We start from the raw sequence: 18,018 nt of genomic DNA on the forward strand, positions 1-18,018 counted from the left end.
CCCTAATCCAAACCCTAATCCCAACTCTAACCCTAACTTTAGCCCCAACCCTAACCCTAACTTTAGCCCCAACCCTAACCATAACTTTAGCCCCGTCGTCACAAAAAAAGTTCAATGTAACCTTTTTTTTGTACGTCGCGTCCGCCATTTCCGCGCATGCGTGGCCGTAACTCTGCCCCCCTCCTCCCCAGCACATAGACTGGGCAGCGGATGCGTTGAAAAACTGCATCCGCTGCCCACGTTGTGCACAATTTTCACAATGTGCGTCGGTACGTCGGGCCGACGCATTGCGACCGCCCCGTACCGACGCAAGTGTGATAGAAGCCTAAGGCTACTTTCACACTAGCGTCGTACTCGGCCCATCGCAGTGTGTCGGGCCGATGTACCGACGCTAGCGTTGTAAGCGCCGCACCACGGGTGCAGCGGATGCTGTTTTTTCAACGCATCCGCTGCCCCATTGTGAGGGGAGGCGGGGGCGGAGTTCCGGCCGCGCATGCGCAGTCGGAAATGGCGGACACGTCGCACAAAAAAGTTACATGTAGCTTTTTTTGTGCCGGCGGTCCGCCAAAGCACGACGCATCCGTCGCACGACGGATGCGACATGTGGCAATCCGTCGCAATGCGTCGCTAATGCAAGCCAATGGAGAAAAAACGCATCCTGCAAGCACTTTTGCAGGATGCGTTTTTTCTCCGACGCATTGCGATGGAAGCCAAAAAACGCTAGTGTGAAAGTAGCCTAACCCTAACCCTAGCCCTAACCCTAACCCTAAATTTAGCCCCAACCCTAACCCTAGCCCTAACCCTAACTCTAGCCCTAACTCTAGCCCTAACTCTAACCCTAACCCTAACCCTAACTCTAACCCTAACCCTAACCCTAATTTTAGCCCCAACTCGTCTTCTCCTGCCGGCCGGCAGATGGCAGCAGATGGCGGGCGCACTGCGCATGCGCCCGCAATAAGGAAAAAGCCGGCTGGCAGGAGAAGACAGAAGAGGACCCGGGGACACCGGGTGAGTATGTTAGGGTCCCCGAATCCCCCTATTTCTCTGTCCTCTGATGTGTGATCACATCAGAGGACAGAGAAATACAGATCGCTTTTTTTTTTTTTTTTTTTTTTTTGCGGTCGCCGGTAAACTGTTAATTACCGGCGATCGCAAAACAGGGGTCGGTGCAAACCGACCCCGATCATGTTCTTTGGGGTCTCGGCTACCCCCGGCAGCCGAGACCCCAAAGATCTTCTGGGTGCCGGGCGGCGGGCGTACTGCGCGTGCGCCCGCCATTTTTTCCCGGAAAAAAGATGGCGGCGCCCATGGGGACCCACGAGGAGCACCGGGGGAGGTAGGTAAGTATCGGGGGGCTATTGGGGGCCATCGGGGACCCTATTTCTCTGTCCTCCGATGTGCGATCACATCGGAGGACAGAGAAATTAAACGGCACATCGCGTTTTTTTTTTTTTTTTGTTGCGACCGCCGGTAAACGGTTAATTACCGGCGATCGCAACTCGGGGGTCGGTAAAAAAACCCCGAATCATGTTCTCTGGGGTCTCGGCTACCCTAGGCAACCGAGACCCCAGAGAAAATCCGACTCTGGGGGGCGCTATTCACTTTTTCCACAGCGCCGTTAATTAACGGCGCTGTGGTTTAAGTACCCTTAGCGGCCGCCATTAAAAGGCGTATCGGCGGTCGTTAAGGGGTTAATGCAGGTAACGACTTAATTAGGAGCGTCTAACTGGTCTGTAGGAGCCAGAACTCTTAATGGTTGGTAGGGAATCAAATACTTATTTCTTACTGCAAAATGCAAATAAATTTATATAATTTATACAATGTGATTGTTTTGATATTCTAGCTCTCAGTGTTAGAAAACAACCTACCCTTAAAATTATAGACAGTTCATTTCTTGGTCAGTGGGCAAACTTACAAAATCTGCAAGGAATCAAATACTTATTTCCCCCACTGTATGGAAAAAAGTCCCTTTTGGCTGATACAAATAATACATCTTTGAATCAGAATATATGCAAGACATATGGAAGCAAGATTTGAAAATTGAAGAAGCAAATGTGTCACAAATAGCTGAAGCTTTAAATTGAGGGACTGATGATAAACATCTCATACACAATGGAAAGACGCCAGCTAAAAGAACAGCTATCTCTCCTAGGACTCCATACACAGGAGTAATTGCTCTGTTGAGTGCTACCGTTTTCTCTACTAGAAAGCCACTGCCAGGCTGCTCTGGCAACGGCTTATCTAGCTGAGAAGAAAATCAGTGCAGAGAGTGCGGTCATTCAAAAAGTTGGGGCATACTTACAGCTGAAGCTCACAGTATAAAGAACAATGACTGACATCGGGACGGCACAACTGCATGACTGAAAGCCAAGAGCTCCAGGAGGAATAAACTTAATTTCCTTCTGGGTGATGCCCTGTCACTACAGCAGCCGACACAGCTTCAAACCATAATTAACCCTTTGCATACAGGTTAATACAATTATAGGACATGGAAGGGTCTCTTTAAATAGTAACCCTCATTTAAATTTTAATTTCAGAAATTAACTGTACACATGAAAATAAGCAACTTTTCTATATACAGTGGATGTAAAAAGTATGCACACCCTGTCAAGATGTCATGTTTTGTTTTTCTTATAAAAAAAAAATCATACAAAGAAGAGAATTTCAGAACTTTTCCCACCTTTAATGCTACAAATAATCTGCACAAATCCATTGAGAAACAAACTGAAATAACTTAGTGGGGAAAAATTAAAATAACAAAACTAAAATAGCAGTTGCATAAGTGGGAACACCCTCCAATGATTGGGGATGTGGCTGTACTCAGAATTAGTCAATCACATCAAAACTCATTATATAGTCAGTCTAGTAGTCAGTAAACAACTGCCATCATTTACACCGATTGTGATCCCATAATAAATTTAGCTGTTGCAGCAGGTTTTTCCTGACATTTTCTTAGCTGCCTTTTTCAACAAAAGGCACCGTCAGTAAACAGCTTACAACATAGAAAAGGGATCTCACTGATGAAAGATATCAGTCCAAAGGACTTGGATATACCACGGAACACAGTGAAGATGGTCATTAAGGAGTGGCATAGATTTAGCACAACAGTTACATTACCTACAACTGGACGTTCATCAAAAATATAATTGGTCTGGGAGGTTCCAAAGAGGCCTACAGCAACATAACACAGCTGCAAGAATTTCTGGTAAGTACTAGTTGTATACAATCTCCTGTATTCTTCCCGTCTGTGGGGTAGGGTGGCAAGTAGTGATGAGCGAACGTGGTCGGATAAGGTGTGACGAGTGACTTTGGCGTGCTCGAAAAATATATTTGACTCCCGATGCCTGCATGTTACACAGCAGCAACACATGTGTGGATGGCCTGTTTGTTAGGCAATCCCTGCATGTGTTGCAGCTGTCGAACAGCCGAGAGACATGCAGGCATGTGGACTCTAAAGCCCCCGTCACACTAAGCGAGGTCGCTAGCGAGATCGCTGCTGAGTCACAAGTTTTGTGACGCAACAGTGACCTCAGTAGCGATCTCGCTATGTTTGACACGTACCAGCGACCCGGCCCCTGCTGTGAGATCGCTGGTCGTGTCGGAATGGCCTGGACCTTTTTTTGATCGTTGAGGTCCCGCTGACATTGCTGAATCGGTGTGTGTGACACGGATTCAGCGATGTCTTCACTGGTAACTAGGGTAAACATCGGGTTACTAAGCGCAGGGCCGCGCTTAGTAACCCGATGTTTACCCTGGTTACCAGCGTAAATGTAAAAAAAACCAAACACTACATACTCACATTCCGGTGTCCATCAGGTCCCTTGCCGTCTGCTTCCCGCACTGACTGACTGCCAGCCGTAAAGTGAAAGCAGATCACAGCGGTGACGTCACCGCTCTGCTGTTAGGGCCGGCACTCACAGTTAGTGCAGGAAGCGGACGCCGGGGGACGCGAAGGTGAGTATGTAGTGTTTGTTTTTTTACATTTTACACTGGTAACCAGGGTAAACATCGGGTTACTAAGCGCGGCCCTGCGCTTAGCAACCCGATGTTTACCCTGGTTACCCGGGGACCTCGGCATCGTTGGTCGCTGGAAAGCTGTCTGTGTGACAGCTCTCCAGCGACCACACAGCGACGCTGCAGCGATCGGCATCGTTGTCTGTATCGCTGCAGCGTCGCTAAGTGTGACGGGGCCTTAACATTGGTCGAGCACGCCAAATTCACTCGGGTTAGCACCTTAGCATGCTCGGATAACACCTTATCTAAGTATGTTCGCTCATGACTAGTGGCAAGGCAAAGGCCTTTTCTTACAAATAAAAATATCCAAGCCCAGCAAAGTTTTGGCTTTTATGCTGAGTCATGTGACAAGCCTCGTTAAAGGGTCGACATTGATTTTTAGGATTGCAACTTCCTAAAGATAGCACTAGAGTTCTAGTCTTCTTCCTCTCAAAAGAGATAATTTGCATATTTCCCAGAGGAGCATTGTGGCTTTAAGTCTCCTCTTCTTGGCATGCTTAACATGTCACTCTCCACAAGGAGAAATTATACTTGTTGGATCCCAGTCAGATGCCTCTCAAACAGCCAAACCAGATCTCACACCTTGCACTGACGAGGGGCAACACCCCAAAACACAGTGTCTGCAAATTGAGATTCTGGTTTTGGCTTTTATCCAAAGTCATGTGACAAGGCTCGTTAAAGGGTCAATATTGACTACACTGTGTGCAGAATTATTAGGCAAGTTGTATTTTGGAGGATTATTTTTATTATTGATCAACAACTATGTTCTCAATCAACCCAAAAGACTCATGAATATCAAAGCTTAATATTTTTGGAAGTTGGAGTGTTTTGTTTTTTTTAGATTTGGCTATCTTAGGAGGATATCTGTTTGTGCAGGTAACTATTACTGTGCAGAATTATTAGGCAATTTAATAAAACCAAATACAATCCGATCTCACTTGTTTATTTTCACCAGGTAAACCAATATAACTGCACAAAATTTAGAAATAAACATTTCTGACATGCAAAAACAAAACCCCAAAAACATGAGTGACCAATATAGCCACCATTCTTTATGATGACACTCAGCAGCCTTCCATCCATAGATTCTGTCAGTTGCTTGATCTGTTCACTATTAACATTGCATGCAGCAGCCACCACAGCCTCCCAGACACTGTTCCGAGAGGTGTACTGTTTTCCCTCCCTGTAGATCTCACATTTTATGAGGGACCACAGGTTCTCTATGGGGATCAGATCAGGTGAACAAGGGGGCCATGTCATTAGTTCTTCTTCTTTGAGACCTTTACTGGCCAGCCACGCTGTGGAGTAGTTGGAGGCATGTGATGGAGCATTGTCCTGCATGAAAATCATGTTTTTCTTGAACGATACCGACTTCTTCCTGTACCACTGCTTGAAGAAGTTGTCTTCCAGTAACTGGCAGTATGTCTGGGAGTTGAGCTTCACTCCATCCTCAACCCGAAAAGGTCCCTCAAGTTCATCTTTGATGATACCAGCCCATACCAGTACCCCACCTCCACCTTGCTGGGGTCTGAGTCGGAGTGGAGCTCTCTGCCCTTTACTGATCCAGCCTCTGGCCCATCCATCTGGCCCATCAAGAGTCACTCTCATTTCACCAGTCCATAAAACCTTTGAAGAGTCAGTCTTAAGATATTTATTGGCCCAGTCTTGACATTTTATCTTATGTTTCTTGTTCAAAGGTGGTCGTTTTTCAGCCTTCCTTACCTTCGCCATGTCCCTGAGTATCGCACACCTTGTGCTTTTTGTTACTCCAGTAACATTGCAGCTCTAAAATATGGCAAAACTGGTGGCAAATGGCATCTTGGCAGCTTCACACTTGATTTTCCTCAATTCATGGGCAGTTATTTTGCGCCTTTTTTCCCCCTAACAAGCTTCTTGCGACCCTGTTGGCTATTTGCCATGAAACGCTTGATTGTTCGGTGATCACGCTTCAAAAGTTTGGCAATTTCAAGACTGCTGCAAGACATCTCACAATTTTGGACTTTCAGAGCCCGTCAAATCTCTCTTCTGACCCATTTTACCAAAGGAAAGGAAGTTTCCTAATAACTTAGCACACCTTATATAGGGTTTTGATGTCATTAGACAACACCCCTCCGCATTACAGAGATGCACATCATCTGATTTACTTAATTGGTAGTTGGCTCTCAAGCCTGAACAGCTTGGAGTAGGACAACATGTCTAAAAAGTATCAAGTGGTCAAAATACAACTTGCCTAATAATTCTGCACACAGTGTATTATAACTGCTACTTCCTATAGATGGCACTAGAGTTCTAGTCCTCTTCCTCTCTGAAGAGACAATTTGCACCTATAAATTGAGAATGACCATCAGAACATTTCTGGACATTTCGGTGTGCCAAGGACAGGACAAGGAAGCAGAAACTAACAATGACAGGGTGATCGTCAAAACAGGTTCTTCAGGGAAATTAGAAAAATGGATTTAAATCTTTAATTATTTAATACCAAGCCAAGGCATTTAAAAAATCCCTGGAAAAACTCTCTCCCCCCCAAAGATGTGAGTCTAATGTGATACAAAACACTGAGCTAGTTGCTACAGAAAAAACACGTGGCGGCTTATCTACCTTTGTTAGTTCAATTTTCTTTACAAGAAAGAATAAATATATCTAGACTTTTTTTATAGAACAAATCACACACTTATTAAGTTTTAAGCAGCTGTAACTTTCTTTTCCCTCCACTGCAAACTCATACTGTAATTATTGTACTCTACAGGTAGCAGTAGTAATCAAGCCAAAAGCAACTGTGTAGCCATGTCATTCTTAAAAGATCAGCATTTTCCCATGCTTCTGCATAACAAATGTGTCGCAGATTAATTGAAAGTGTACAGGGCATCTCAGTGCCGAGATTAATCCGAGCATTTGATATCCCTTTCACTTCATATGGAAATGCCATTCAATGGAACCATTTTCATTGGGACAATGTGTTTTTGATAACAAGTGGAATGTAAATCTCATGAGAAAGAAATCAATCCAACCAAAGTAGTCCTCTGTATTGATTTGTGTGCATTATAATTTCACAGACTTGAATGGAATTTCAATGTAACAAAAAACAATTTCAGAGCAAGAGAAATAGAGAAATTATCAGGGAAAATGGGAAGTCTGGAATTTCTTGTGAAAAAGAACTGTAAAACAATGTAAATTAGCAATGAGAAGACAAAGAGTGAACTAGATTTTTATTATATAATAATATATTGCTACTATTCTTTAAGTTTGTATTTATTATAATATAAACATCCAGGGGAAAAAAGTGAAATATAGAAATGAACAACTTCCAAAAGGCCTATTTGTCATTTTAACAGTATGGTAATAGGAACCCATAGAGAGAAATGGAATAAATATACATCCCAAAAACACGTAGGATAGGCTCCAAAGGAGAATATCAAGGCAATCCAGGAGTCAAGGAGGGCTCACAGGTACCACAAAGTGTGGCAATTCCAGAACAAACACTTCCCGATGCACTCAGGGAAATGAAATAATACCCATGCAAAAGGGCATACCCGTGGATGCACACTAACACCCACTCATTCACTCACTCCTTCGCTTCCAACCCCAAGAGAAGTACAATGAAATGTCAACTGAAGTAAACGCGCTAATAATCTAGGAGATGCTTCTAGCTTCAGACGCAAGACAGAGTGACTAGACAGTCTCAAATTTGTTTGGACATTTCCTGTGGATATATAGGCCCCAATTCATCAAAGCAAGTTCACCAGAATTCTGGAATAAATTGTTTTGAAAAGTTGCAAAATGTTGGCACAACTCCTAGTTGTGTAAAACGTTTGAGACTTTTGGCATTTTCACACCAGTATCTCCAAGGTGGGCAGAGCTGGGGCAGGACAGCTTGTCTAATTCATGACAAGCTGTGGTGCCCTTTACACCAGAAATCTTACACTGAGATTTCTGATGTGGCACATGGAGGTATACACCACTCGTGAGATGTTCTTGAGTCAAGAAGAGGTATGAACTGCTTCATGAATCAAAACAGTCAGACTACACCATGCCCATTCATAAACATCTGCAAGAAAATCACTGGTCTTGATCAATTTGGGCCGTAAATGACATTTTAGAGGGGAATATAAATATATAGAATATATAAGTAGATTAAGCCAATTACACATTTGAGGAACATCTGTCAATTTCCACATCACAATTACTACTTTCCAGGCACAGAAAAGAAGAATGTGAAAGAAGAGTCTTTAATATGAATCCAGGATCAAAGAATCCAATACCTCTGGGACACACAATTGTGGGGAGAGGACCCGAGGGAACTCACAATGGGTATTGTAGTGTAGCGGTGTTCACACACCGTGCAGCAGTGAGGCAGTGACCCAGGAAAGTGTAAAGCAAACATATTTAATGTCTAAAAAACTCACAAAATGAAAAACACACGATATCCTCCGGATCGCAGCACGGGTGTCAAAACAGTCCGCATCCGAGACTGGTTGCCATGGGCGACTGCACCACTGTGTCACGCTGAGGGGTGCCAGGCGTTCGCTTCTCTTGGATCTGTGTTACCTCACACAAGCCGGCTGTTGCAGAGTCACCTGCTCTGCCACTTGCAAACAAATACTTACACATTCAAAACCCTTTACTGCAGGATTTTTACATGGAATCTGTGGCCGTGGGCCACTTGTAAGACCCGGCTGGAGGGAGCGAACCACCCCATTACCATCCTGTGGTTCGCTCCAAAAAACAGCCCATGCCGGGTTTTCTTAAATCTGACTTGGGCAAATAGCTTTTCCAAGACCACACTTACTCTTATTCTGCATTGCAACGACAGCTATGACTGTAACTGCAATGCACTCCAGTGGCCTTAACATGCTTCTATGCCCATCCTGGGGGATACATAGCGTTCCCTTGCATATAATACCTGTCACTGCCTCACAGAAAGCATGAAAAAGTCTGTCTCCAATCAGAATGGTTACAGCTTGAGCCAGGACCAGACAGCATGTATGAAAGTTCCTGGAGCTATTCCTCATTGAAAGAAAAGATCTGAATCAGAGAGGCCAGAGATGGTCTAGGGGTGTAGTAAACAGTATATTGTACAAGAATATCTTAGGAGCTCACGCCCAAAGACAAAAAAAAAAAGTCCTCCACTTATCCTCAAACTCCAGTAAGTCCCCCTTCCACTTACCAGGGCATTTGTTAAGCGTTCAAGGGGAAATATAAATGTCAAATTATTTATACATGTCAAAGGTTTAGTCAGGTCTGTCGACATCAACAACTTCTCTAGTTTAGAGCACCCTAACTTTATTTGATGACAGCCGAAACTGTGTGGTAAAGGTGTGTCTAAGATGAAGATATTGAAAAAAGCTAAATTAGGTCAGAGCTAGATTTCAGAGAGCCAAACATTGGAAAGGTGGACGAGTCAACAAATAGCCCAAATACAGCAGGCCAACTCTTGCCAGCATATACCGAGAGATGATCTGGCTGACTGGGCACATGGCTGTTGGGCCACAGAGTAGTATAAGGGGATATAGAAATAAAGGATGGTAATCTACACCACCCATGCCTGAACCACAGCTTAGAGGGCCAAAGTTTAGAGTTGGATAAACTGTCATATCAGCCAAAGAGGTCTCGCCACTAGTTTTCAGACACAGCTTGTGCTGCTAGATAATAATTACACACTTCTTCTGGACCTGCTTGTATCTAGGCAGAATAAGTGGAAATCAATAACAAGTATAAAATAAATATAGGAATTTGGGGCAGACATCATTTTAAAGATATGAAAAGAAATCTGTCAGCAGGATTTCACCCGTGAAAGTATTTTTATACACATGCAGCTCCTTCAAAAGACAGATCCAGCAGTACCTTTACATGGCCAGTCTGTCCCTCTATTATTGTGAAATCAGCATTTGAATTGATATGAAAATTAGGCGTAGATCTGAAGCCTCTGTCACTCCAGCTCTATTCCCAGCCCAGCACTGACTCATCTTCCTTGATTGACAGCCTCTTTGCTGAATACAGGTTCATTGACAGAGGCTTTAGATCTGCCATGTCCATTTGCATATCAATTCAAGCGCTGAATTTCAGTAATAGAGGAACAGACTGGCCATGTAAAGGTATTACTGTTCTTGCCTTTGAAAAAGCTACTTGCACATATAAATAGTTTGGAGAGGAAATCCTGCTGACAGGTTCTCTTTAATACTACCTAATAGGGAGGGGGGTAAAGAGAATAAAGACCACCCTTCTAGTTTACTCTCAGTAGCCTTTACCAAAGGGTCTGTGTTTAATCAGGGCTGTGGAGTCGGTAAGCCAAACCACTGACCCCTCAATTTCCCTGACTTCTGACTTCAACTCCGACTCCACAGCACTGGTCACTACTGAGCATGTGCATAAAGTGCAGCACAGATTCATCTCAACTAAAAGCTGAGATCCTTAGATCAGGGACCTAACAGACATTTATAGGTCATTTCATAACTTTCCCAAATTCTTATGAAAACATTTACAGCACATCCTGCTGTGAGCTACTGTACCCAATTAATTATATATTTTCGGAGTCGGTCCATTTTATACTGACCCCAACTCCACCAAAATGGACACAGACTGACTCCATGACTCCCGACACCACAGCCCTGCATTGAACTACCTATACCAGTGATGGGCAACCTTTTGAGCTCGGTGTGTCAAAATTCGCCAAAAAACCGAGCATTTTAAAATGCGCGCTTGTCCTGCCTCCCGTGACGTCCCGGCTTGTGATTGGTCGCATCGCCCATGTGACTGCACGCAACCAATCACAACGCCGGAACGTAATTTTAAAATCCTGAAGGACCTAAAATTACGTCACGGCTTGCTGTGATTGGTCGCGTCTCGGTCACATGGGCGGCACGCGACCAATCACAAGCCGGGACTTCAAGTAAGGAAGGAAAACCGCGATTTTTAAGCAAACAACGCTGCCGGTTCCCTCGCGGACGTCCAGGCTGCGTCGGAGAGGTGAGTATAGCAATATTTTTTATTTTAATTCTTTATTTTACATATTAATATGGTTCCCAGGGCCTGAAGTAGAGTTTCCTCTCCTTCAGACCCTGGGAAAGAAGCAATTTCTATGGGGCCGCGGCCGGCGGCCGGCGTGTCACTGAAAATGACTACGCGTGTCAGCACTGACACGCGTGTCATAGGTTCGCCATCACTGACCTATACTATGTATACAGATATCTCTTCAATTATGCAATGTATTACTATTATTATTAATATAACTTTTTATAAATATTATTCTTTTTTTATTCTTCATTATTATATACTCACTCTGGTTCAATATCACAAAAGAACTATTGTACTGCAAACTACTTAAAGGGAACCTGTCACCCCCAAAATGGAAGATGAGCTAAGCCCACCAGCATCAGGGGCTTATCTACAGCATTCTGTAATGATTCATCACTAATGGTTTTAATAAGATAACAAAAAATGTCAAAGTGTTGACAAAGTTGATGCATGGAGGATGCACATTCAAGGTGGTGCAGAAGTAGGCACACAGATTAAATAATTGTTGAATTATACTCATGTTATTAACTGTGCATGGTTTTCTAGAACGTAACTAATCATTGATCACTCCCTAAAAGAGACATCCATCTTGGTAAGATTTGATGAACCTTGTGGACATTCAAAAAACCAGACCTTGCCCAAATGGAGACTGTATGCCTCCATATACAGCCCTTGTACACAGAACTTAAAATGGACCTGTCAAATTAAACATAATATCTGGGTTATAGGAGCAGCTGAGCAGGACCAGTAGGTGGTCCTAATAATTTGCAGCTTTTCGCCTTAACCACTTCCCAACATATGATGTACTGGTATGTGATATTTTGTAGGCACTTTCCGCAAATGGACATATAGATATGCCACGGCAATTAATAGGGCACATAAGCTGTGCCTGTATAATAGCTGCTGGAAGCTCGGCTTAACTGATGGCAGAGCACCTGCTATAAAAGCCAGGGTCGATGGTCCCTATCTGCTTAACTATATGCTGCAATCAATAATGTTCTTTGCATTTAAAGAGTTGTAAGAGGGACGGGGCTTCCTCTCTCACCCAATCAACACCCCCACAATGTGACCACAAGGATCCAGTTGGTGTCAAGTAATGACCTCCAGGTCAGACAAGTACAAAGGCCTGTTACACCCAGCCAGAAGCAGGGTATAAAAGGTGTTCTGGCATTGTCAAAATGACAGGTCTAATGCATTGCAAGGCATCTGTCTTGCAATGCACTGAGCAGTGATTATAGAAATAAAAGTTAAAGCTCCAAGAAGAGACTAAGAAGAAAAAAAAAAAGTTTTTTTTTTAAATATATTTTTACAAAATAGAGAACGAAAAAAAACTAAAAAAATATTACACCAATAAATAAGCATATTTTTGTAAGTACACGTAGTGTACAAAAAGTACACACATTTGGTATTGCTGCATTCAAAAGGACCTGACCTATAAAACAGTCACTCTATCCCCTAGAGTTAACACTGTGATAAATAAATTAAAAATGTGGCAATGACTGCCTTTTCATTATACCACAAAAAGTGGAATAAAACACAATCTTAAACTAGCATGGAACGAAAAAGGGTATGCCTGAAATCATCATCTTGTTCCACAGAAAACAAACCCTACTTGGCGCCATCAGTAGACAAATAAAAAAGCTACAGCTATCAGAATATAATTAATTTAAATAATATCATATGAGCAGAAACCATCATAAGTACATATAGTGAAGGGGGGACCTAATTGCCTAATAGGCACTCCAAGCATAGGATATGATACCAAAAACAGGGAGTCAAATAGTCCATCAGTAAAAATGAATACAAAACATTGATTGAATATTAATAGAATAGTTTTATTAATTTGTCTACACAAAAATAATGATTACATCTTTAACCCCTTAACCCCTGAGGCTTTTTTCGGTTTTGCATTTTCATTTTTCACTCCCCTCCTTCCCAGAGCCATAACTTTTATTTTTCCGTCAATATGGCCATGTAAGGGCTTATTTTTTGCGGAACGAGTTGTACTTTTGAACAATACCATTGCTTTTACCATGTCATGTACTAGAAAACGGGAAAAAAAATTCAAGTGTGGTGAAATTGCAAAAAAAAGTGCAATCCCACACTTGTTTTTTGCTTGGCTTTTTTGACAGGTTCACTAAATGCTAAAACTGACCTGACATTATAATTCTCCAGGTCATTGTGAGTTCATAGACACCAAACATGTCAAGGTTATTTTTTATCTAAGAGGTAAAAAAAAATCAAAACTTTGCTAAAAAAAAGAAAGAAAGAAATTGCGCCATTTTCCAATACCCGTAGCGTCTCCATTTTTCATGATCTGGCATCGGGTGCAGGCTTATCTTTTGCATGTCGAGCTGACGTGTTTAATGATACCATTTTGGTGCAGATACGTTCTTTTGATTGCCCGTTGTTGCATTTGAATGCAATGTCGTAGCGATCAAAAAAACTTAATTCTGGCGTTTTTAATTTTTTTCTCGCTACGCCGTTTAGCAATCAGGTTAATTTTTTTTATTGATAGATCGGGCGATTCTGAACGTGGCGATACCAAATATGTGTAGGTTTCTTATTTTTATTGTTTTATTTTGAATGGGGGGAAAGGAGGTGCGATTTGAACTTTTATATTTTTTTTAATTTTTTTCATATTTTTAAAAACGTTTTTTTTACTTTTGCCATGCTTCAATAGCCTCCGTGGGAGGCTAGACGCTGGCATAGCCTGATCGGCTCAGCTACATAGAGGCGATGCTCAGATAGCCCTTATGTAGCTGAATTACAGCATTGCTATGAGCGCCGACCACAGGGTGGCGATCATAACAATCTGGCATCAACAACCAAGGTCTGCAGGAGACCTTTGGTTGTTATGCTGATGCACCGATGACCCCCGATCATGTGACGGGGGTCAGCAGTGCGCGCATTTCTGGCCGGACGGCCGGAAGCGCTTGTTAAATGCCACTGTCAAGAGTTTGACAGTGGCATTTAACTAGTTAATAGGTGCGGGCGGATCGCGATTCTGCCTAATCCAGTCTTTGTGGGCTATGGTAGTATCATTAAAAACACCGGAAGAATTCACTTTAAAAATACTTGACGCCTTAGTCAACCACGCTGTTTCTCTAGCCTTCATATCCATGATTGGAATAAATATGTAGGATCATCTGTCATAAACAGAGATAGCACAATTAAAACACCCCCTGAGGAAGTGTTACGAAACGCGCGTCGGGGTAAAGGAACGGAGACACGGACATCTCACACCATGTAAGTCTTTTGATATTCATAGCCTACTCCTTTTGACCTGTAATAGTTATCGATATACTTAGAAGGTGGTTATGGTCTATACTAAATGTATGCCTTAGGGTAACGATATATTAAGGAAGTCTTAGTACTTATCCACCGTTCATTTATAGAGCCGGTTTTTGTATGGTAATACCGCCTGGCTAGATGATATCTAATTAAGCAGGTCTTTTGTCTTGGGAGTTAGCCATTTATCCTGCATGTGTGTCTATATGGATGTCAAGTGTATTATCCGCTCCATTGCATTGGAAGTTTCTTTCTGGTTTAATAGTTATTGTTATTTTAATCGTAATAACTATTAATAAATATTATTGTATTGGTTATTATAGCGCATTGTGTATGAAGTTTCTTTGCGTCTTTATGGCATTTGGGAACTTTTTTGAATTCAGTATTATAAGTATGACACAATGATACTTTTTTGGACCTAAATTGGTTGATTTAATTGCTCTTAGATGGGGTAGCAAAAACTTGGTGACAGATTCCCTTTAATTCTTCTGATCTGGTGGCCATCCAATGCAACTTTGGTGATGACAAACATCTTACTATCTGATCAAAACTGAAAGCAGCAGTCATTTAAGAAAGCAAAAAACTGTTTGTTATCACACATGGAGCCTGATTCATCTAAGCTTTTATGCCAATATTGTGACGTAAAATTCTTAGAGAAGTCAAATAATTTTGGCAACTCGAGGCTGCGCTAACATTTTGCAACTTTTGGTGGTCTCATGCCATTTTCACCCAGCTCCAACAAAGCGGGTGGAGCTGGTATTGGATGGGGCGCAGCAACCACCACTTGTCACAAATCTTAGGTCAGCAGGGACTGGAGTAGGACTTCTAGTGAAGCGCACACAGAGGTACAGACCGTTCCCCTTGATGCATCAGTAGTGTCTGCCTCCAGCACACCTTCTCATCAAGAACGGCATGAACATAGTTTCTAATTTCCGGATAAAAATGTATAAAAAAGTGTTTTTACTGCAGTTTCCTGTGTAGTTTTTACAGTTAAAACAAGTTAAGGAAATTTTTGTGTAGCCAATAGTCCCTTTCCTATAAATGGCAAATCACAGTATAAAACGCGTGAGGTTTTGATGCAGCAGATTTCCAATGTGCAGTAAACCATAAATCATCAATGTAATTATGTACCAATCATGTACCAACAATGTACCAATCATTATACAAACCTGGTGCACAGAAATCTCCAGCCCCCACAGATAAACCATTGCAGCCCTCTTTTTTTTCGCGTGATCCTGGCTCTCGGTAAAGTGTGATAATCACTTTCATCGTTCTCAAAACCTTCTTCTGACATCATGAGTGGCATTTCATCCAGGGGAGAAGCTTCATCCTGATACCTGCAAAACAGGTTCACAGCTATTATAAGGCTCCATTATTTTATAATAAGACCACATTTTTCTCGGCCTACCCAACATTCATTCTGTGGCAGGCGACTTCCATGCGGTGATAGAAGCAAAAACAGGTAATGGAAGATCCAGCTCCAAAAGTTAGATAATAAGATAAAACTGCACTTTACTTCATCTTCAATAAAATCCCGTAGCAAATTAAAAAATATTAGCATACAGGGGAACACGTGGCCTACGCGTTTGAATCCACAACTGGTTCTTAATCATAGCAAAGCATGATACATATTTTGACACTTATATGTGATCCACCACACTGCACACAGACATGTTCAAGCAGAAGTCCTTCTGAATTGTAATAGCCATCAATTGTCAGGAGATGTAACAGCATGATTAAAGCTATATGAAAAAATACCTCCAATTAGAAATGCAGTACAGTTCTTCTGATTAGCTATGTCACTTACCCCATGTGCAGGGCATTGGAGTAGTTCAGGGATCCATGGCTCCGAGTACTCATATAGTGACAGATATTTATTAGTGGTTGTAGCCATGGATACGTAAGATACTGCAATGCCCTGCACATGAGGTAAGCAACATAGCTTATCACAAGAACTATGCTATATTTCAAAGTAGAGGTGTAATAATATTACACCTACTACATACTAGGATAGGATCTTGAAGATGAGAAGAACCACTTAAGTCAGATCTGTAGTTTAAACATAATATAATTCTGGTGTTTAACCCCTTTCTGACATTAACGTAATAATACGTCCATGTGACCTGCGTCTATCTGACCAGGGATGGATTATTACATCTACGTGATCACCTGCACACATGGGTGGTGTGCGGGCAATCGCCGCCGGGTGTCAGCTGATTCTGACATCTGATTCTGACAGCTGACACCTGGCACTAAGTGCCAGGAGTAGTCACAGACTGCTCCCGGGACTTTAGCCTCTAGAATGCTGCGATCGAACACGATTGCAACACTCCAGGTGCTGGCAGAGGGTTGACAGCTCCTTTGCCTTTGGATCAGAGACCTCGCCGAGTGACGCGGGGTCACGATCATTGACATGGTGACCAGATGTCGTCATGACAACATACGCGTCACCAGAGCTAGGAAACATGCTGATCATGCGCAGTGCATCATCAGCAAGTCTGTCTGTCAGTGCAGAGCTGACAGTTTCTAGAGAAAGGGGATGCTGCTGCATCTCCATGCTGTAGAAGCAATCAGCAGCAAAAAATGATTGTCCCATAGTGGGACACAGTAAAAAAAATATATATGTATTTTTTAATAATTGTAAATAAATATAAATAAATAAATAAATATATATATATATATATATATATATACACACACACACAAAACAACAATGTTGAATCTGCAAATAAATATTTTAATAAAAAAATATAAATAAATGATAAAAGTACACCAATTTGGTATCGCCGCGTCCGCAATGACCCGACCTTTAAAAGTGTCCCACTAGTTAACCCCTTTAGTGAACGCCATAAAAAAATAAATAAAAAACAAGGAAAAAACAATGCTTTATCATCATACTGCTGAACAAAAAGTGGAATAAAACACAATCATCAACATGGTACTGCTGAAAACGTCACCTGGACCTGCAACGTCATCTGGACTTTCCATCAGCGAAAAAATAAAAAAGTCATAGCTCTCACAAAAAAAGGATGCAAAAATTATTATTTTTTCCACAAAAGTTTTTCTTGTGTAAAAGCGCCAAAATATAAGAAAATTATATAAATGAGGTTTTGCTGTAATCGTACTGACCCGAAGAAGAAAACTGCCTTATCAATTTTACCACAAATGGAATGGCATAAATTCTCCCCCCCCCCCAAAAAAAAAAAAAGAAATTCCTGAATTGCTGTTTTTGTTTTCATTCTGCCTCCCAAAAGTCGGAATAGAAAGCGATCAAAAAATGTCATGTGCCCGGAAATGGTACCAATAAAAACGTCAACTCGTCCCGCAAAAAACAAGACCACACATAACGCTGTGGGCCAAAATATGGAAAAATTATATGTCTCAAAATGTGGAGACGCAAAAAACTATTTTTTTGCAATAAAAAGCGTCTTTTAGTGTGTGACAGCAAACATAAAAACCCAATATAAATCTAGTTTTGCTGTAATCGCACCGACCCGAAGAATAAAGTCGCCTAATCACTTACACTGCACAAGGAACGGCGTAAAAAATAAATACAACCAATTCTTCACCTATTGTTCATTTTATCATTCTGCCTCCCAAAGATCGCAGAGAAAATATATGAAGCGCACTCTGCTGGCCAAGAGGTGCAGGCTGAACTTGGGTGAAGCCAAAAGATCAGACTCGGAGAGGAAACAGCGGCAC

General features: G+C 42.0%; 1 protein-coding gene across 2 annotated transcripts in view; it reads right to left on the reverse strand.

The window, feature by feature from the left end:
* Positions 1-18,018, reverse strand: part of ATP9B (ATPase phospholipid transporting 9B (putative)) — a 428,187-nt gene that overhangs the window by 367,514 nt on the left and 42,655 nt on the right. For both annotated transcript variants that reach the window (XM_077270058.1, XM_077270059.1), the window contains exon 2: positions 15,486-15,653. In XM_077270058.1, the coding sequence (XP_077126173.1) occupies positions 15,486-15,653 (168 nt within the window). The remainder of the gene's footprint in view (positions 1-15,485; positions 15,654-18,018) is intronic.

The sequence above is a fragment of the Ranitomeya variabilis genome, chromosome 6 (genome assembly GCF_051348905.1).
Source record: "Ranitomeya variabilis isolate aRanVar5 chromosome 6, aRanVar5.hap1, whole genome shotgun sequence".
NCBI lineage: Eukaryota > Metazoa > Chordata > Amphibia > Anura > Dendrobatidae > Ranitomeya > Ranitomeya variabilis.